Below are 18,415 nucleotides of genomic sequence, written 5' to 3' on the forward strand. Positions count from 1 at the left end.
TAACACAGTACTGATTACAACCAGACAGAGAGCTGATCTCTACAAGGCTAGTCTTGAGAAATCAATTGTTAATGTGAATGTATAATATAAGTACCACATACAGCATTTAATTGTGTTTTTATAAGTGTGCCTTATGACAGTTTTTACCCTAAATGACTGTATATTTCCCCGGAGTCTAGAAAATGTTTAACATTTTACTGCACTTCGCACCATTTTTGAGAACAAATTAAATCTCGAAAAAGTGTCTTTAGTTTTATTAAATTCTTGGCTGTTGTACAAAAAAAAAAGACAGAAGAAAAAAAAAATACTTCAAAAGTTTAACTAAACTCTCTTTTATTATTTATTAAACAAACAATTCACTACAATATAATAGCATTCATCATCATCATCATCATCATCTCCATCATTACAATATAAATATAAATTGTTACTTATTTTTTACAGACAATTCATCACTTTTATTTTATATCTTAACCTTTTTATCTATATATATCTATATATCTATATCTATCTACTCTATCTATCTATCTGAATATATATATATATATATATATATATATATATATATATATATATATATATATATATATATATATATGTAGATAGATAGATAGATAGATAGATAGATAGATCGATAGATAAACATGCTATTTTGATATAAACAGATTAAATATTATACATAGCAAAACACATATACATATTTGTAGACCAATTTTATAGCTTGTAAGCCCAAATACAAATATAACCAAATAGATTTTTTGAATTACACAATTATCCTTGTTTGAAGTCATCTACATAAATTGCAATTTCAATTATTTTTTGGTGAATAAACTTTGTATTTAATCTAATCTATAACTAGCAATGCTTTTCATTCAGTAAGTATAAATATGATAACTAATTAAAAGAAAAGATACACAGTTCAGTTTTGGGCTCCAGTTCTCAAAAAGGATATCGGGGAACTGGAGAAAGTGCAGAGAAGGGCAACCAAACTGATAAGAGGCATGGAGGAGCTCAGATATGAGGAAAGATTAGAGGAACTGAATGTATTCTCTCTTGAGAAGAGGAGATTAAAGGGGGGGGATATGATCGCCATGTATAAAAACATAAGGGGGGATATGATCTCCATGTATAAATACATAAGGGGGGGATATGATCTCCATGTATAAATACATAAGGGGGGATATGATCTCCATGTATAAATACATAAGGGGGTATGATCACCATGTATATTTATATAATGGGGGGATATGATCACCATCTATGAATACATAATGGGGGATATGATCTCCATGTATACAGTACATACAGTAGAAAAGATGTAGCTGGATAGCCGCACTCCGAATTATTCAACTTTATTTCAAAAATGTAATTAAAATCATAGCATCTAGGCTTGTAAACAGACTAACTGCAAACATGTCAGTGGCTGTGCAGTTAGTCTTAGTTTACAAGCCTAGATGCTATGATTTTAATTACATTTTTGAAATAAAGTTGAATAATTCGGAATGCGGCTATCCAGCTACATCTTTTCTACTTCAGTTCCTGTTGCAAACAGAGCTGGCACCCTATGGGATTGTGGAGACAGCTGTTTTGGGAGAAGTCATTACCTTGGAGCGGTAATTCTTTGTATACAGTACATACATAAGGTGGGATATGACCTTGTAAAAAAAAAAAAAAAAAAGACCCCCCTTTTTTATTGATTGAACTAGATGGATTTTTGTCTCTTTTTCAACCAAACTAACTATGTAACTATTTACAGTAAATAATTAGAATAGAGGCGCAACAAAAAATTGCATTATTTATATAAAACTATTGAGTACTCTCTGTAATATATATATATATATATATATATATATATAATATATATATATATATATATATATATATATATATATATATATATATATTATGTACAGTAAATAATTAGAATAGAGGCGCAACAAAAATTGCATTATTTATATAAAACTATTGAGTACTCTCTGTAATATATATATATATATATATATATATATATATATATATATTTTTTTTTTTTTTTTTTAACACAACATTAAAATTTTCAGGACAAGACTTAAGTCTCCATGGTGTACTCCTTTTTTTTTGTAAGGTCCAAGCAGTACTAAACAAGCTAAGTTTTGTTCTGCTTAGATTTGGAAGACAGGGTCCCCCCTACCTACATCTTTTCTACTTCAGTTCCTGTTGCAAACAGAGCCGGCACCCTATGGGATTGTGGAGACAGCTGTTTTGGGAGAAGTCATTACCTTGGAGCGGTAATTCTTTGTATACAGTACATACATAAGGTGGGATATGACCTTGTAAAAAAAAAAAAAAAGACCCCCCTTTTTATTGATTGAACTAGATGGATTTTTGTCTCTTTTTCAACCAAACTAACTATGTAACTATTTACAGTAAATAATTAGATAGAGGCGCAACAAAAAATTTGTTCTGCTTAGATTTGGAAGACGGGGTCCCCCCTACCGAAAGCTTGCCCTGAATATTTCAATGTTAGTGCAAATAAAAAGAAGTATAACGAACAACACTCAATTGTATTTGTTGCAAGTGCACTAATATTCCTGAAAACCAACTCCAACATTAACCACACACAATTTACTCTTCTCGGCTTTCATCTTTAACTCCAGATTCAGTACCAAGATGAAATATCTTCACCCCATGCTTTCTTCAGTTTTGTTGTAGCAAGGGATAGGAGAATCGATTGGCTTAGACCATATGAGCACATTATAACCAGAAAACCCAAAAGCCAATGCTACATGGGGCAAAGATATCAAAGTAGAAAAGAAGCAGGACTACATAGATTATTGCATAGAAAATCAAAAGGTATATCATAACTCTTATTGTGTCTTCATACGTGTTTACACGGACATTGCTGGATGATGGCGTTTTGCTCTTTGTCATTTTTAGTCTGTGGAGGTGCAGAGAAAAGGCGGTGGAAGCCGTGGTCACCACACTAATCATAAATGGAATGAAACTACAGACAAACAAGATGTAAAGGTTGCCATTGAATATACTTGTTGAGGGCCTATGGGGCAACGATATGTTGATGGAGTGGAGATCTGGGAGGCTTCCAGAAAGTTTCTTATCTATCGCAAACTGAACAATATTGAGAGAACCACTGAAACAGGACAATGCCACAGACATAAAGATCATCCACGGGACGAGGGAGGAAATCTTCATCTTCAGGTGTGAGAGAAAGTTTGAGGTGAAGCTTTTGATTTTGACGTAGTAGAAGAAGCAGAGGGAGGCGGTCAGCCACAATGACGTGATAAAGATAAACGTGATAAGGGACAAAGATAGGAATGCCCATATTATGGGTCAGAAAAATCAGAGGCCAATAATAAAAAATTAAAATATTGCTAAAAGCTATGCAGGTGTAACATACGTTGGAGATGCTTAAAGCCACGATGATGTTGTCACTGCCACTTATAGGCTTCCGGTACTTACACCGATTTAAGGAAAGATGGAGATGATGAAAATGTTTGTGAAAATTCCCATTAGGGACTCCAAAGATATTATAATAAAACATACCAGACCTACAGAGCTTCCAGCAGCCATTAGTGAAGGAGAAACCCAACTCAAAGTCCATGGAGTTCTGTCTGGTGCTCTTAGGTCCCTCTTGTGTTGTAGCGCTGGGGTTATTGATCATTAGGATATGAAACAATGTAAGACAAAATCCAAAGTATCCTCAAATACCAGGGTTGCTATCTAAAATGTAAAATGTTAAAATGTGCGGTTGTCGACTGAACATATAGAAGAACCTCGAACCAGCCAGCCTTTAGAAGGCATCCAATCCACCAATCAGCATCAACTACATAATACTTTTATTATGAAGCAGGATACGATTTGAGAACCTAAATAGAAAGTGACAATGATACCGATAGGACAGCTTAAAAGGATAATGAGTGATTTAAAAACATGAAACAAATCGGATAGTAAGGATATAGTTAACATTCAACTGGCTTCAGATATGTAGATCCTGTTGCCAAAACCAAAAGTCGAACACAAGAAATACTACTGAATGTGCCAAAAGCATCATCCTTTTGCAAAATCCTGACTTTTTCTGAAGACAAGCCAACAATCTGTAATAAAAAAAAAAAAGTCCATCTTGGAGACACTTGTCTCAAGCCAATATATGCATTTATATTCCCCCTCCATAGTTGTCTGTATCTAAGCGTATTTCACCATGTTGGCACCAGCAGATAGTCCGCTATGAGTTCTGTCCTACATATTTCCATATCTCTATAACTAAAGATACTATTAAGTGCGTATGAGGTTTGTAGAGAATTGTGCAAAACAAACAGCTCTTCTGTGGTGACCAGTGAATTTGTTTTCTCTCCAGTCTGGTAGCTCTGATACTGTACATGCAAAGCCCCGACCACACTAGATATACCATCTACCTCATCATCTGCTTGGCTATGTCAACAGAGCAGGTCTGAGGTTTTGCATCTGGGATATCGTGTTAGCACTTTGACAAATGGGAGGATTACATGTTCTCTGTTTCAGCTTAGTGCTAAGATCTAGATTTAACTTGTAAAAACATCACAGGCTTCAGTCCATAATGAATGCCGCTGCAAGACTCATCCACCTTACCAACCGTTCAATGTTCTCCATAGACTTGTGCACAACGGAAAATTTTGTTTAGATTCGGTACGTTGTCATTCGTAAAATACATAATTTAATTCTGTTATATTCGTTATGTTACATTACTACGTTTTCGGAATAATTCGTTATTAATTTGAAGAGTGTCGAATTCATTCGTTCGTATTCGTTGAAATTCGCTATGTATGTATGTATAGACATTCGTGATAATGATTCGTAGTTTAGAAAGTCGTTTGTTTATTGAATCTTTTAACACACAATGACAACGTCTCTTCTCCTCGGCTCAAATACAATACAACACCCTTCTAACTCAGTTCTCAGGAATGCACTTTGCCAGTAATCCATCCTCCGGCACAAAATTAATCAGCTGATTGGACTATAAGATATACTTTGAGCTGACCTTTTGTTTCATTAGATCTTTAAAGATTACCAAATTCAAACCAATTGTCCCTATTTCTCCAACTTACAACGGCAGCAAAGCAAACGATTGCTAGGGCTTGGAAGACGCCTATACTCCCCGTAGCCGAAGTTAAAAATAGGGTCACGCAAGCAATGATTCACTGTAAAATTGAGGCAAAAATTCTAGATCGCATGCCCCGATTTCGTAAGATCTGGCAGCCATGGATCACACACTTTCTACCCCCTGGCCTAGACTCCGACCTTATAGGTATCTAAACTTCACCATATTAAGGAGACCCTCATTATACATGCCCGGGGCCCGTGCGGGCCGGTTGATCCACAGCCTTTCTCTCCTTCTCTACTTCCCTCTCTTCTCTTTTCCTTCCTTTATTTCTTTTCTTGTTCCTAGTCTAACTTCTATCGCTATCCTATTCCCCTATCGCCGAAAATCGCGGCACTCGCAGTACCTGTACTCTACGCTAACGTATAGATCTTAGCCCGGGGAGTCACCTTCTTTACCTCCCCTGGTGATCCCGGATTATATGACACTTGACTGTTTAATTAGAGAATTACTCTCCTTTATGATCCGAATTGCATAAACCATTGTTCTCTTTGATGCTGTTTTATAGGGACTATGTCCCACTGTTATTGCTTACTTATTGTACACCGAATCTCTTCGCATGCTCAAAGTCTATATCGTACTGTGTAATTATTTTGTTACTTGCTAATAAAAATGTTTTGAAAGAAGAAAAAAGAATTACCAAATTCATTCGAATTAATTCGTTATATTTCTTTCGTATTCATTGTTATTCGTTATTATTTTATTCGGACATTCGGATGCATCATTCGGAACAACAAAACCGTGGATTTTTTTTTGAAGGTTGTTGGCTCCAACTTGTCTTGCATACACATGGTCGCACAACTGTTGGCCAACAATTATGTACGTAGTGATGTACACGATGTACGGCAAGCCATAATTCATAATTAATTAACCACTTAAGCCCCGGACCAATTTGCAGCCAAAGGACCATTGTGGGCGGGTGCGCGCCCACAATGCCTCATCTTAAAGGTACGCCCATTTGCACAGCCGTGCCATTGTGCCGTCGTATATCATCATGCACTGGTCGGCAAGCGGTTAATCAAACACTTCCCGACCGGCGCATGCCGATGTACGTTGGCAGAATGGCACGGGCAGGCATATTGGCGTACAGGTATGTCCAGTTTTAAAATACTGCCCTGCCGGTCGCGGGTCCCGCGGACTCGATCACCGTGGGCATACCCGTGATCGTCTCACAGGGAGGCTGAACGAGGAGATGCCGTTGTAAACAGCATCTCCCCGTTCTGCCTAGCAACAAGTGACGCTGATCTCTGCTCCATGTGATTGGAGCAGAGATCAGTGTCCACTAAATTAAAGCCCAGCCCCCCACAGTTAATAACACGCCCCTAGGAACACTTAACCCCTACACTCCTACCCACTGGTTAACCCCTTCACTGCCAGTGTCATTTACACAGGAATCAATGCATTTGTATGGCACTGATTGCTGTATAAATGACAATGGTCTCAAAAATGTGTCAAAAATGTGTCAAAAATGTCCGATGTGTCTGCCATAATGTCGCAGTCACAATAAAAATCGCTGATCGCCGCCATTACTAGTAAAAAGAAAAATATTAATAAAAATGCCATAAAACTATCCCCTATTTTGTAAACGCTATAACTTTTGCCCACACCAATCAATAATCGCTTATTGCGATTTTTTTTAACAATAATATGTAGAAGAATACGTATCGGCCTAAACTGAGGGAAAACATTTTTTTTTTGATATTTTTGGGGGATATTTATTATAACAAAAAGTAAAAAATAATGCGTTTTTTTTCAAAATTGGTGCTTTATTTTTGTTTATAGCGCAAAAAATAAAAACCGCAGGGGTGATCAAATACCACCAAAAGAAAGCTCTATTTGTGGGGAAAAAAGGATGTCAATTTTGTTTGGGAGCCACGTCACACGACCGCGCAATTGTCAGTTAAAGCGACGCAGTGCGAATCGCAAAAAGTTGTCTGGTCTTAAAGGGATTGTGAAGTAAGATTTTTTTTTTTTTTAAATAACAAACATCTTATACTTACCTCCACTGTGCAGCTCGTTTTGCACAGAGTGGCCCCGAACCTGCTCTTCTGGGGTCCCTCAGTGGCTGTCTCGGCTTCCTCCCGCAGGTGCTTCTCACGTTCATGCGAGTTCCCTCGCATGGTGAGAAGCACCTGCAGGCGCTCCCGTGATACAGCCGGCGGCTATGTCCCTGCCCCCCGGCGCTCCACGTCATTGGATGTGATTGACAGCAGCGCGAGCCAATGGCTGCGCTGCTTTCCATCCATCCACTCCAGCCAATCAGCGGCCAGGCTAAACGGTGAAGAGGACAGTGGGTTCGAGCACGGGATTTTCGAGGAGTGAAGTAAGTAAAAAGGGGGGGGGGGCTGGGTGCGCAGGCACTGTCAGAAGTTTTTTCACCTTAATGCATAGAATGCATTAAGGTGAAAAAACATTTACCTTTACAACCCCTTTAAGCCAGCAAAATGGTCCGGTCTGAAAGTGGTTAAGCTTGGACAAAAAAAAATAAAAAAAATCTGGAAGCTGATTGGTTTCTATGCAGAACTGCACCAGATTTTACAGTCTCCAATTTTAGTAAATCTCCCCCTAGGAGTTAATAAGGGAAAGAATATAGGCAATGGCAGCACAATAACAAGAGAGCCAGGAAATGGAAACAAGTCAGGGTAGATTGGAAAGAAATAACAAGTATTGTATAATGAGTATAGCGGAGAAAGCGAGTATCAATTACTTGGGGTACTGGGCATGTTGTGCCAATGTGGGAGTGACCATCCTGCTCTTCCTGGGTGACAACACTGCTATTCTGGGGAAAAAGGCCTCACCACCATTCCACCTTTTAACCCAGTGCATAGTCACCAACTGTCCCGAATTTCGCGGGACATTCCCGCGATTAGGACATTTGTCCCGAATTAATTTTGTCCCGGGAAATGTCCAGCGAAATTCGGTTTGTCCCGGGAAATTGAATTTCTTGTTTTTTTGCCGCCGGCCGGCGGAGACAATGTCTCCGCCGGCCGCCATTTTTAAAAAGACCAGAAGTTGGTCTACACCTGTGGCTTCGCCCACCCCCGCTGCTAGTGTGTGTTTGTGTCAGTGAGTGTAAAGGGCGGTGGGCGGCGCCACAGTTAAATGTCTGCGCGCGGCAACGGCGGCATGTCGGGGGCCAGTCTACAATGTGGATGTCGGATGTCGGGGGGCCAGTCTGGAGATACACCAGGTAATTGGAGTATCTTTATCTGCTGATTGTCAAACTCTGGAAAACACATATTGCTATTGTGGTGCTGCGTGCACCGCATTTTTACCTTTTCCTATGCCACACCTATAAACGCATGCTCCGCCCCCCTAATTATACCACGACTCTTCTCACTGCCAAAAAAGTGTCCCAAATTTTTTTTTTTTTTTACAATGTTGGCAACTATGCCAGTGGTGCAGCAGCTGAGGAAAAGGGTATAACACCCACTTAATCGGTGCAATACAGAGCTGTCGTCCATACAACAGGAAGAGACCTGGCGGCAGTGGACCTGGCAGGATAGACCGATATGTTTGACAGCAGGGAAAATGAAGAAAGTAGAAATTCAATTACTCATTAAAGATGAAGTGCTTCCTACATTACATAGTTTCATTTGTTTTAAAATGTTGCCTTTACCACACCTCCCAACATTTTGAGATGGGAATGAGGGACACCTACTAACAAATGGATGTAGGCATAGGGCACACCCCCTGCTATGCCCCCTTAAAGGAGAATTAACCAAAAAAAAAAAGTTAATTAAATCCACAAGTGCTTTTATTTATTTATTTATTTTTTACCACTATTATTCCTTTATATTGGCTTTTATAAAATTACAAATGCAGCAACTTAGAAATCAGAGGTTTAGCGCTGGGAAACACTTTTTGATAGATAAAAAGTGCATCTTATGTACAACTATATAGATCAGACCAAAATTAGGGACAAATGAGGGGGGAAAGAGGGACAGAGGGACATTGCTCCAAATCAGGGACAGTCCCTCAAGTTCAGGGACAGTCCCTTGAAATCAGGGAGAGTTGGGAGCCATGCTTTACCTATCTTTGAAGCTCAATGGCCCCTGAGACCGAGTATCCAGGTTGTGAATGTTTAAAGTGTTACTAAACCCACAACAGTAACATCATTCTGTATATGCAGAATAGCAATAGCTTGTTATACTCTTTAAAGGAATAAGAACTTTTAGGGAATTGGGAGATTGGGAATAAAAATTAAAAAATACAAATAAGAGAACCTTCACATAAAAGACCTCAAAGAAAAGTGTGGGTTCAATTGGACTTTTTAGGCATAAAGAACAGTTGTGGAGACAACCGATATGTTCAAGAGAATATATCTCTGTTTATTATCAAAACAAATTATATATATATATTGTGAACAATCAAAATTTAGGATAAAAACAATAAATTTTTCTCCTTATAAATACACATTAAGTCCCATTTGATATCCTATCAAAGTTAATATAATCCAGTCAGAATTTACAGAAAGAAACTAACAGTTGTATATATATAAAATAGAGGATATCAAATATATAGTCGAAACTTAAGTATGTTCTGGTGCTCTACATGTTTCGTGTTTATTGGATAACGCTTCTTCAGGAGCTTATAGCAATGTTCTATAATGTAAAGAGAAAACAAGAGGAAAAACATATGTGTATATATATGCAGTACAACACTAAAAAAACAAACATAAATTATATATATCTAGATAAACATTACATATTCAGTTATACCAACTGTCAAGGTGCTAAAGTGTTCTATAGGATTGGGGGGGGGGGAGGGGAGGAAAAAAAAAAACCAACCCCCAACAACACATGAGAGGAACACAGTGTGGGAACGGATATAACATTCTTATTTTGTATCTTCTACTGTTCATATGCATTTACTTACATTTCTTCGTGGGTATGTCCCAGGAGGGGAGAAAAGAGCCACAGAAGGAAACAGGAAGGTTGACGAAGTTAAAAAAGGCAATTTTTCCAAAAAGGTAAAAAGTAAAAATGTAGATTTAGGTTGGTGGGATTACTTCACATTGTGTTGAGCCCTAGGGTTTCAAACATAAGGTTTAGATAGACATTTGTGATATGTTCTAGCCGAGAGGCGTGTAATGGTAGATACTCTTGTATCCCCTGCACTGTGTAGAAAAGCATAATAAAAAAATAAAAAAAATTGTTTTAGAATTATTATTAAAGAATATATATTAGAAAGTTGTGTATATAGTGAAAAGAGTTAGCCTGGTTAGTTAGGTGAAGCGTTAAATATTTAACACAAACATAAGAGGGGAGAAAAAGCCATGATAGGACATATATGGAGGTAATCAGAAATAGCAGTGCCAGTGCTTCCAAAAAAGGCAGAAGAAGTTATAAAGTAATTGTTTGAAAGAAGAAGGTAAGGTGTGTGCATAGATATACAAATCTGTTACCTTTAAGTGAAGTGGTCCCTTCCAATGATTGCAGCAAACCAATTTCCCGCAGAGTAAAAAGAAAGCAAGGGGGAACATAAAAGGCAGCCTGTTCAGCCTGTTCACCCCTGTAGTGCTTGTTGTTTGAAATTTTTGTGGACACCAGCCCTGCGTGTGTATGTGGACACCAGCCCTGCGTGTCCTTTTATGTAGATCCGTCCCGGTAGTGACGTCACTCCGTAATGAGCGGAAGTGACGTTCATCTACCCAACCAGCTTCTCTAACGATACATCCGGCCGGCCAAGACGCCGCAAACCGGAAGTGCGGTGTCCTCGCATTCAGCGCACGTGTCAGAATTGTGGGCCACTAAAACGTTCCGCCACAACCTCAGACAACATACACCGGATCAGGGAGGAACACCTACTGATGTTCCTCCCCGATCTGCGGAAATGAAAGGGGGCCCTGACCCGGACGCATCGGAAGGAGACATAACACAGGGGGCTGTGGATGACCAACAGTACCCCGTGATTCAGCGCCGGACCCACACGTCCCAAATGGAGAACCATGGGACCATCGTGGGCGGCGCTTACGTGGTCGCACACTGTAGTTCCAAAAAAAAAAAAAAAAACCTCCCATATTTTGAACACCTGAACATCAACACAGCAGCAGTTACAATAATTATAAATTAATTATTACAAATAAAATTAATTTTTACAAAGAAGAAACCCTATTCAAGAAAAGGAATTTTTTCTAAAATTCAAAAAACGAGGGGAAAAAACATAAACAGAAAAAACCCATTGATCAATTATAATAATTAATAATTGAGTCCTGATGGAGTATATAGTATAATAAAATTCAAAGACAACATTCACATGTCAAAAATGTCTATATTCACATCAGGATATTTAGTAAGCGAGAGAAAGAAAAAAGAAGGGAAGGAAAAGGGGGAAGAGGGGGGAAAAAGAGGAGTGAAACCTACAAGAACGATTTATATGATTGAGTCTCATTTAAGTCCGGAGCTTGAGTGGCATTGAGTTTCTCAATCCAAATCGTCTCTCGTTGTAGGATGCATTTGTCCCAATTTCCCCCACGTGGGTCCTTTGGTATGATCTCTAAGACGCTAAACAAAATGCAGGTTGCATCAAATGCATGGCATAGATCAATGTGTCTACTCACTGTTGTTAACATTTTTCCATTCGAGGATACATATACATGATCTTTGATGCATTGCCAAAGACATCTCATAGTCTTTCCGACATAGAAGGCTCCGCATAGACATGTCATTAAGTAGATTACGCCTTGTGTTTTGCAATCTGCCCTAGACTTTAGGTAGAGAAACTCTCCATTTGGAAGTGCGATTTCTGCACCCTGTTTAACCCAGGGGCAGAAGTCGCAGTTTCCACATTTGTATAGACCAGTACAGTTTGTTGTCTCTTGTCTTTTGGGTAAATAGAAACTTGATACCAGATGGTCTCTTAACGAGGTAGTACGTCTAAAAGTTAAATTAGGTCTTTTTCCTATATGCTTCTTAATTATTGAGTCTTGGTGTAGGATGTGCCAGTGATTTGTAAGAATACTGCGGACCTCTTCATGTTGGGATGAGAAACGTGTTACCAATCTTATGCTGGTTTCTGTTTCAGGGTTACATTTTTTCTTTGAGTATAATAAGATGTTTCTTGGTTTCCTGCATACTCGATTGTACGCCCTCCGTAATTGGGATTTACTATACCCTCTGGCTAACAATCGTGTACGGAGGAGACCAGCCTCTCTGTAAAAGTCATTGTCATGAGTACAGTTTCTACATAGTCTAACATACTGTGCATAGGGAATGTTTCTTACCAATGAGCTGGGATGAGCACTTGCTGCATGGAGTAGGGTATTTCCTTACGATATATATCGTAAGGAAACTGCAGGAAATGTTTCTTACCAATGAGCTGGGATGAGCACTTGCTGCATGGAGTAGGGTATTTCCTTACGATATATATCGTAAGGAAACTGCAGGAAATACCCTACTCCATGCAGCAAGTGCTCATCCCAGCTCATTGGTAAGAAACATTCCCTATGCACAGTATGTTAGACTACGTAGAAACTGTACTCATGACAATGACTTTTACAGAGAGGCTGGTCTCCTCCGTACACGATTGTTAGCCAGAGGGTATAGTAAATCCCAATTACGGAGGGCGTACAATCGAGTATGCAGGAAACCAAGAAACATCTTATTATACTCAAAGAAAAAATGTAACCCTGAAACAGAAACCAGCATAAGATTGGTAACACGTTTCTCATCCCAACATGAAGAGGTCCGCAGTATTCTTGCAAATCACTGGCACATCCTACACCAAGACTCAATAATTAAGAAGCATATAGGAAAAAGACCTAATTTAACTTTTAGACGTACTACCTCGTTAAGAGACCATCTGGTATCAAGTTTCTATTTACCCAAAAGACAAGAGACAACAAACTGTACTGGTCTATACAAATGTGGAAACTGCGACTTCTGCCCCTGGGTTAAACAGGGTGCAGAAATCGCACTTCCAAATGGAGAGTTTCTCTACCTAAAGTCTAGGGCAGATTGCAAAACACAAGGCGTAATCTACTTAATGACATGTCTATGCGGAGCCTTCTATGTCGGAAAGACTATGAGATGTCTTTGGCAATGCATCAAAGATCATGTATATGTATCCTCGAATGGAAAAATGTTAACAACAGTGAGTAGACACATTGATCTATGCCATGCATTTGATGCAACCTGCATTTTGTTTAGCGTCTTAGAGATCATACCAAAGGACCCACGTGGGGGAAATTGGGACAAATGCATCCTACAACGAGAGACGATTTGGATTGAGAAACTCAATGCCACTCAAGCTCCGGACTTAAATGAGACTCAATCATATAAATCGTTCTTGTAGGTCTCTCTCCTCTTTTTCCCCCCTCTTCCACCTTTTCCTTCCCTTTTTTTTTTTTTTTTTTTCTCTCACTTACTAAATATCCTGATGTGAATATAGACATTTTTGACATGTGAATGTTGTCTTTGAATTTTATTATACTATATACTCCATCAGGACTCAATTATTAATTATTATAATTGATCAATGGGTTTTTTCTGTTTATGTTTTTTCCCCTTGTTTTTTGAATTTTAGAAAAAATTCCTTTTCTTGAATAGGGTTTCTTCTTTGTAAAAATTAATTTTATTTGTAATAATTAATTTATAATTATTGTAACTGCTGCTGTGTTGATGTTCAGGTGTTCAAAATATGGGAGGTTTTTTTTTTTTTTTTTTTTTTTTGGAACTACAGTGTGCGACCACGTAAGCGCCGCCCACGATGGTCCCATGGTTCTCCATTTGGGACGTGTGGGTCCGGCGCTGAATCACGGGGGACTGTTGGTCATCCACAGCCCCCTGTGTTATGTCTCCTTCCGATGCGTCCGGGTCAGGGCCCCCTTTCATTTCCGCAGATCGGGGAGGAACATCAGTAGGTGTTCCTCCCTGATCCGGTGTATGTTGTCTGAGGTTGTGGCGGAACGTTTTAGTGGCCCACAATTCTGACACGTGCGCCGAATGCGAGGACACCGCACTTTTCCGGTTTGCGGCGTCTTGGCCGGCCGGATGTATCGGTAGAGACGCTGGTCGGGTAGATGAACGTCACTTCCGCTCATTACGGAGTGACGTCACTACCGGGACGGATCTACATAAAAGGACACGCAGGGCTGGTGTCCACATACAGCGGCCACAAAAATTTCAAACAACAAGCGCTACAGGGGTGAACAGGCTGAACAGGCTGCCTTTTATGTTCCCCCTTGCTTTCTTTTTACTCTGCGGGAAATTGGTTTGCTGCAATCATTGGAAGGGACCACTTCACTTAAAGGTAACAGATTTGTATATCTATGCACACACCTTACCTTCTTCTTTCAAACAATTACTTTATAACTTCTTCTGCCTTTTTTTGTAAGCACTGGCACTGCTATTTCTGATTACCTCCATATATGTCCTATCATGGCTTTTTCTCCCCTCTTATGTTTGTGTTAAATATTTAACGCTTCACCTAACTAACCAGGCTAACTCCTTTTCACTATATACACAACTTTCTAATATATATTCTTTAAAAATAATTCTAAAACAATTTTTTTTTTTTTTTTTTTATTATGCTTTTCTACACAGTGCAGGGGATACAAGAGTATCTACCATTACACGCCTCTCGGCTAGAACATATCACAAATGTCTATCTAAACCTTATGTTTGAAGCCCTAGGGCTCAACACAATGTGAAGTGATCCCACCAACCTAAATCTACATTTTTACTTTTTACCTTTTTGGAAAAAATGCCTTTTTTAACTTCGTCAACCTTCCTGTTTCCTTCTGTGGCTCTTTTCTCCCCTCCTGGGACATACCCACGAAGAAATGTAAGTAAATGCATATGAACAGTAGAAGATACAAAATAAGAATGTTATATCCGTTCCCACACTGTGTTCCTCTCATGTGTTGTTGGGGGATGGGTTTTTTTTTTCCTCCCCTCCCCCCCCCCTCCAATCCTATAGAACACTTTAGCACCTTGACAGTTGGTATAACTGAATATGTAATGTTTATCTAGATATATATAATTTATGTTTGGTTTTTTAGTGTTGTACTGCATATATATACATATGTTTTTCCTCTTGTTTTCTCTTTACATTATAGAACATTGCTATAAGCTCCTGAAGAAGCGTTATCCAATAAACACGAAACATGTAGAGCACCAGAACATACTTAAGTTTCGACTATATATTTGATATCCTCTATTTTATATATATACAACTGTTAGTTTCTTTCTGTAAATTCTGACTGGATTATATTAACTTTGATAGGATATCAAATAGGACTTAATGTGTATTTATAAGGAGAAAAATTTATTGTTTTTATCCTAAATTTTGATTGTTCACAATATATATATAATTTGTTTTGATAATAAACAGAGATATATTCTCTTGAACATATCGGTTGTCTCCACAACTGTTCTTTATGCCTAAAAAGTCCAATTGAACCCACACTTTCCTTTGAGGTCTTTTATGTGAAGGTTCTCTTATTTGTATTTTTTTATTTTTATTCCCAATCTCCCAATTCCCTAAAAGTTCTTATTCCTTTAAAGTGATAACCAGGACGTGGCATTTGATTATTTTGATCTTTTTAGTGTATCCACAGATACCACCCTGTGATAGATACACACCTCTATTCATTTAAACACAGCTTGTTATACTCACTGTGGAACTTAAGGTGGCTAATCCTCTACAGTGTGTAAAAAGGCTGTTTGATCCTGTATACACAGATCCTCCCCTTCCTGTAATGTCTATCTTGGGAAGGCCAGCTAACACACAGGCAATAGCCAACCTGCACATGCTCAGTTGTGTCTTTTATGCTGGAGAGAACATTTAATTGTTCTCAGAGATAGCCAGGTCACATGATATTGGCTTCACACATGTGGGCATGTATACAGGCTGAAGGGGAAATCTCCTCCTACCTGAACTCTCAGCACTGGAGAAACTGTGCAGCTTATCAAGTGACTGTGGTATACAGATCAGCCTAAAAGGGTATACAGTGGCAATATTTTAATGCAAAAAGAAGATTTATAAGCTGTGGGCACTGTGTGTGTGTGTTGGTTGGGGGGGTGGGGGGGGGTAGGGATGAGCTGAACACCCCCCGGGACCTGAATCAATGCAAAAAGAAGTTTTAAAAACTGACGTTTTTTCTGGAGCAGTCATTTTCATGATGCATGAAGTAAAAAAAAAAGTGAAATATTCCTTTAAATATCGTACCTGGGGGGGGGTTGTCTAAAGTATGCCTGTGACGTGGCGCATGTTTCCCATGTTTAGAACAGTCCCTGCACAAAATGACATTTGTAAAGGAAAAAAAGCCATTTAAAACTGCTTGCGGCTATTAAAGCATTAATTAGGTAATTATTAATTAATGTCTTGTCCTGGCAATATGGAGGAAAATCTTTGAGAAAAATGGCATGGCTACCCCATCACCCCCATACCCCAGCCCATTACCAGCCCCTTTCGGTCTTGTATGGATATTAAGGGGAACCCCACACCCAAAATATGTTATGTTAATGTTAGGCAGATGCCTGTGTTGCACAAATGAACTACACAATACCAGTAATGAGGCGGGGGGGATTCAGGTGTTTGCTGTGCAGGAGGCACACTACATCCACTGTAACAGCGCTAGGTTAGAAAGCAAAGCAAAGCTGACACTGTCCCTGCCTATCCTGCTCTCTCCCTGAACACTACACTCACTGTAACAGTGCTAGGTTAGGAAGTAAAGCAAAGCTGACACTGTCCCTGCCTATCCTTCTCTCTATGAACGCCGCAACACACTACACAAGGCCGCCGTGCTGGCAGCCTTATATAGTGTGGGGCGTGTACTAAACCCCCTGAGCTATAATTGGCCACAGGCATCCAACCTGTGGCCAATTATGGCTCTCCTCGCTGCCGGAGCTGTGATTGGCCAAGCATGTGGGGTCACAGTGCATGCTTGGCAAATCATCAGCCAGCAATGCACTGCGACTGGCGCAGTGCATTGTGGGCCGTTTGTATCACACGAATTTGATGCGAGCGGCCCACAAAGTTCTGTTTTCGACGAACGGACGAATGGACGATGTTCGATTCGAACATGGGTTCGAATCGAACACCAGGCTCATCCCTAGTGTGGGGGGGGGAGGATGAACTATTTTCATATTACTGGGTTTAGTAACACTTTAAGCTTCTATATGTAAGTGATTTTGTTGATAATGAGTCTCTTACAGGATATAAAAATCTTGAATATTAGAAGGTAGAATGAGAAAAGAAAACATGGACACACAGTTCCGCAATCAGAGAATCACAAGGGGGAACTTGTAGCCATCTGATAAGAACAAATGCGAGTTCCCTCTGGTGTCTCATTTTACCCCAACAAATCATGGTGCCATCGACACCCAGTGGCAGTTCCTAATTTACCATTGGCCTCTGTAGGTCTCTATTGTTCAATCATTGGCTGGATTTTTTTTTTTATCCTCAGTAGAGATAGAGCCGTCTGATGTAAGCAGATTTACACATTATCCCAATATGTTAAGCAAACTCATGAACACATCCATGGAATGGTCCAGATGGGGGTTGGGGTAACTGATTGGGGCTCGAGCAGTTGTTGCGGTTACAGTAACCCAGTACGGCTGGATGGACGTTGATCTCCGGCTCTCTCTTTTCCACAACCATCATCTAAGTTAAAAGCAGGAAGGGTTTGGACAGAATTGGTGATGATTGCCACAAATTGCTTTGTCTCTGGCAGCAGCTGATGACGGGATTGGAGATGTATACATTTTATACAATCAATGGCTAAAATCAAAAAAAAAAAATCATATTTCAGCATGTCTTCTAGATAGGAAATGAAATGTAAATTTTATACAGACACACAGATGTTAGACAAAATGTAATATAAACACACAGGGGATGGTTTCTTGGTGCACACCAAGCCTCAATACCACATGAGTGTTACTTAAAGTGGAAGTAAACTCATCAGTTTAAACAGTTAAAAAAAAAAAAGGCATGCCGGGAATGCTAACTGCACATTGGCTGTGCTCTCAGCCAAACTATCAAACCATCCAATGGCTGGTGTCATAACGAATCACATGTGCAGCACCATAGCAGTTGAAGATTAAACAAAGGCCAAGATGGCAGCTTCCTTGGCTGAAAACGATAGGGGAGTTTACTTCCACTTTAAGTATCACTGCAAGCTTGGGTATAGTTACAGATAAAGTTCAGGTACCAGAAGGGCGTTCCTGATACATTGGCCACTGTGTATATACTAGACATGTGTAATTTGTTTCGGCTCAAATACAAATTCGGACAAATTTTTGGTTATTCAGAGATTCGGATGTATCCAAATCCCTGAAT

General features: G+C 39.3%; 1 protein-coding gene across 2 annotated transcripts in view; it reads right to left on the minus strand.

Moving 5' to 3' along the window:
• Nucleotides 1-14,882: 14,882 nt before the first annotated feature.
• Nucleotides 14,883-18,415, minus strand: part of LOC143923347 (uncharacterized) — a 52,026-nt gene continuing 48,493 nt past the window's right edge. For both annotated transcript variants that reach the window (XM_077446961.1, XM_077446960.1), the window contains exon 9: nucleotides 14,883-17,857. In XM_077446961.1, coding sequence (XP_077303087.1) covers nucleotides 17,843-17,857 — 15 coding nt within the window. In that variant the 3' untranslated portion in view covers nucleotides 14,883-17,842. The remainder of the gene's footprint in view (nucleotides 17,858-18,415) is intronic.

Source organism: Lithobates pipiens, unplaced genomic scaffold (assembly GCF_037356315.1).
Source record: "Lithobates pipiens isolate NorthernLeopardFrog02 unplaced genomic scaffold, aLitPip1_a1.2 Scaffold_22, whole genome shotgun sequence".
In the NCBI taxonomy this organism is placed as follows: Eukaryota; Metazoa; Chordata; class Amphibia; order Anura; family Ranidae; genus Lithobates; species Lithobates pipiens.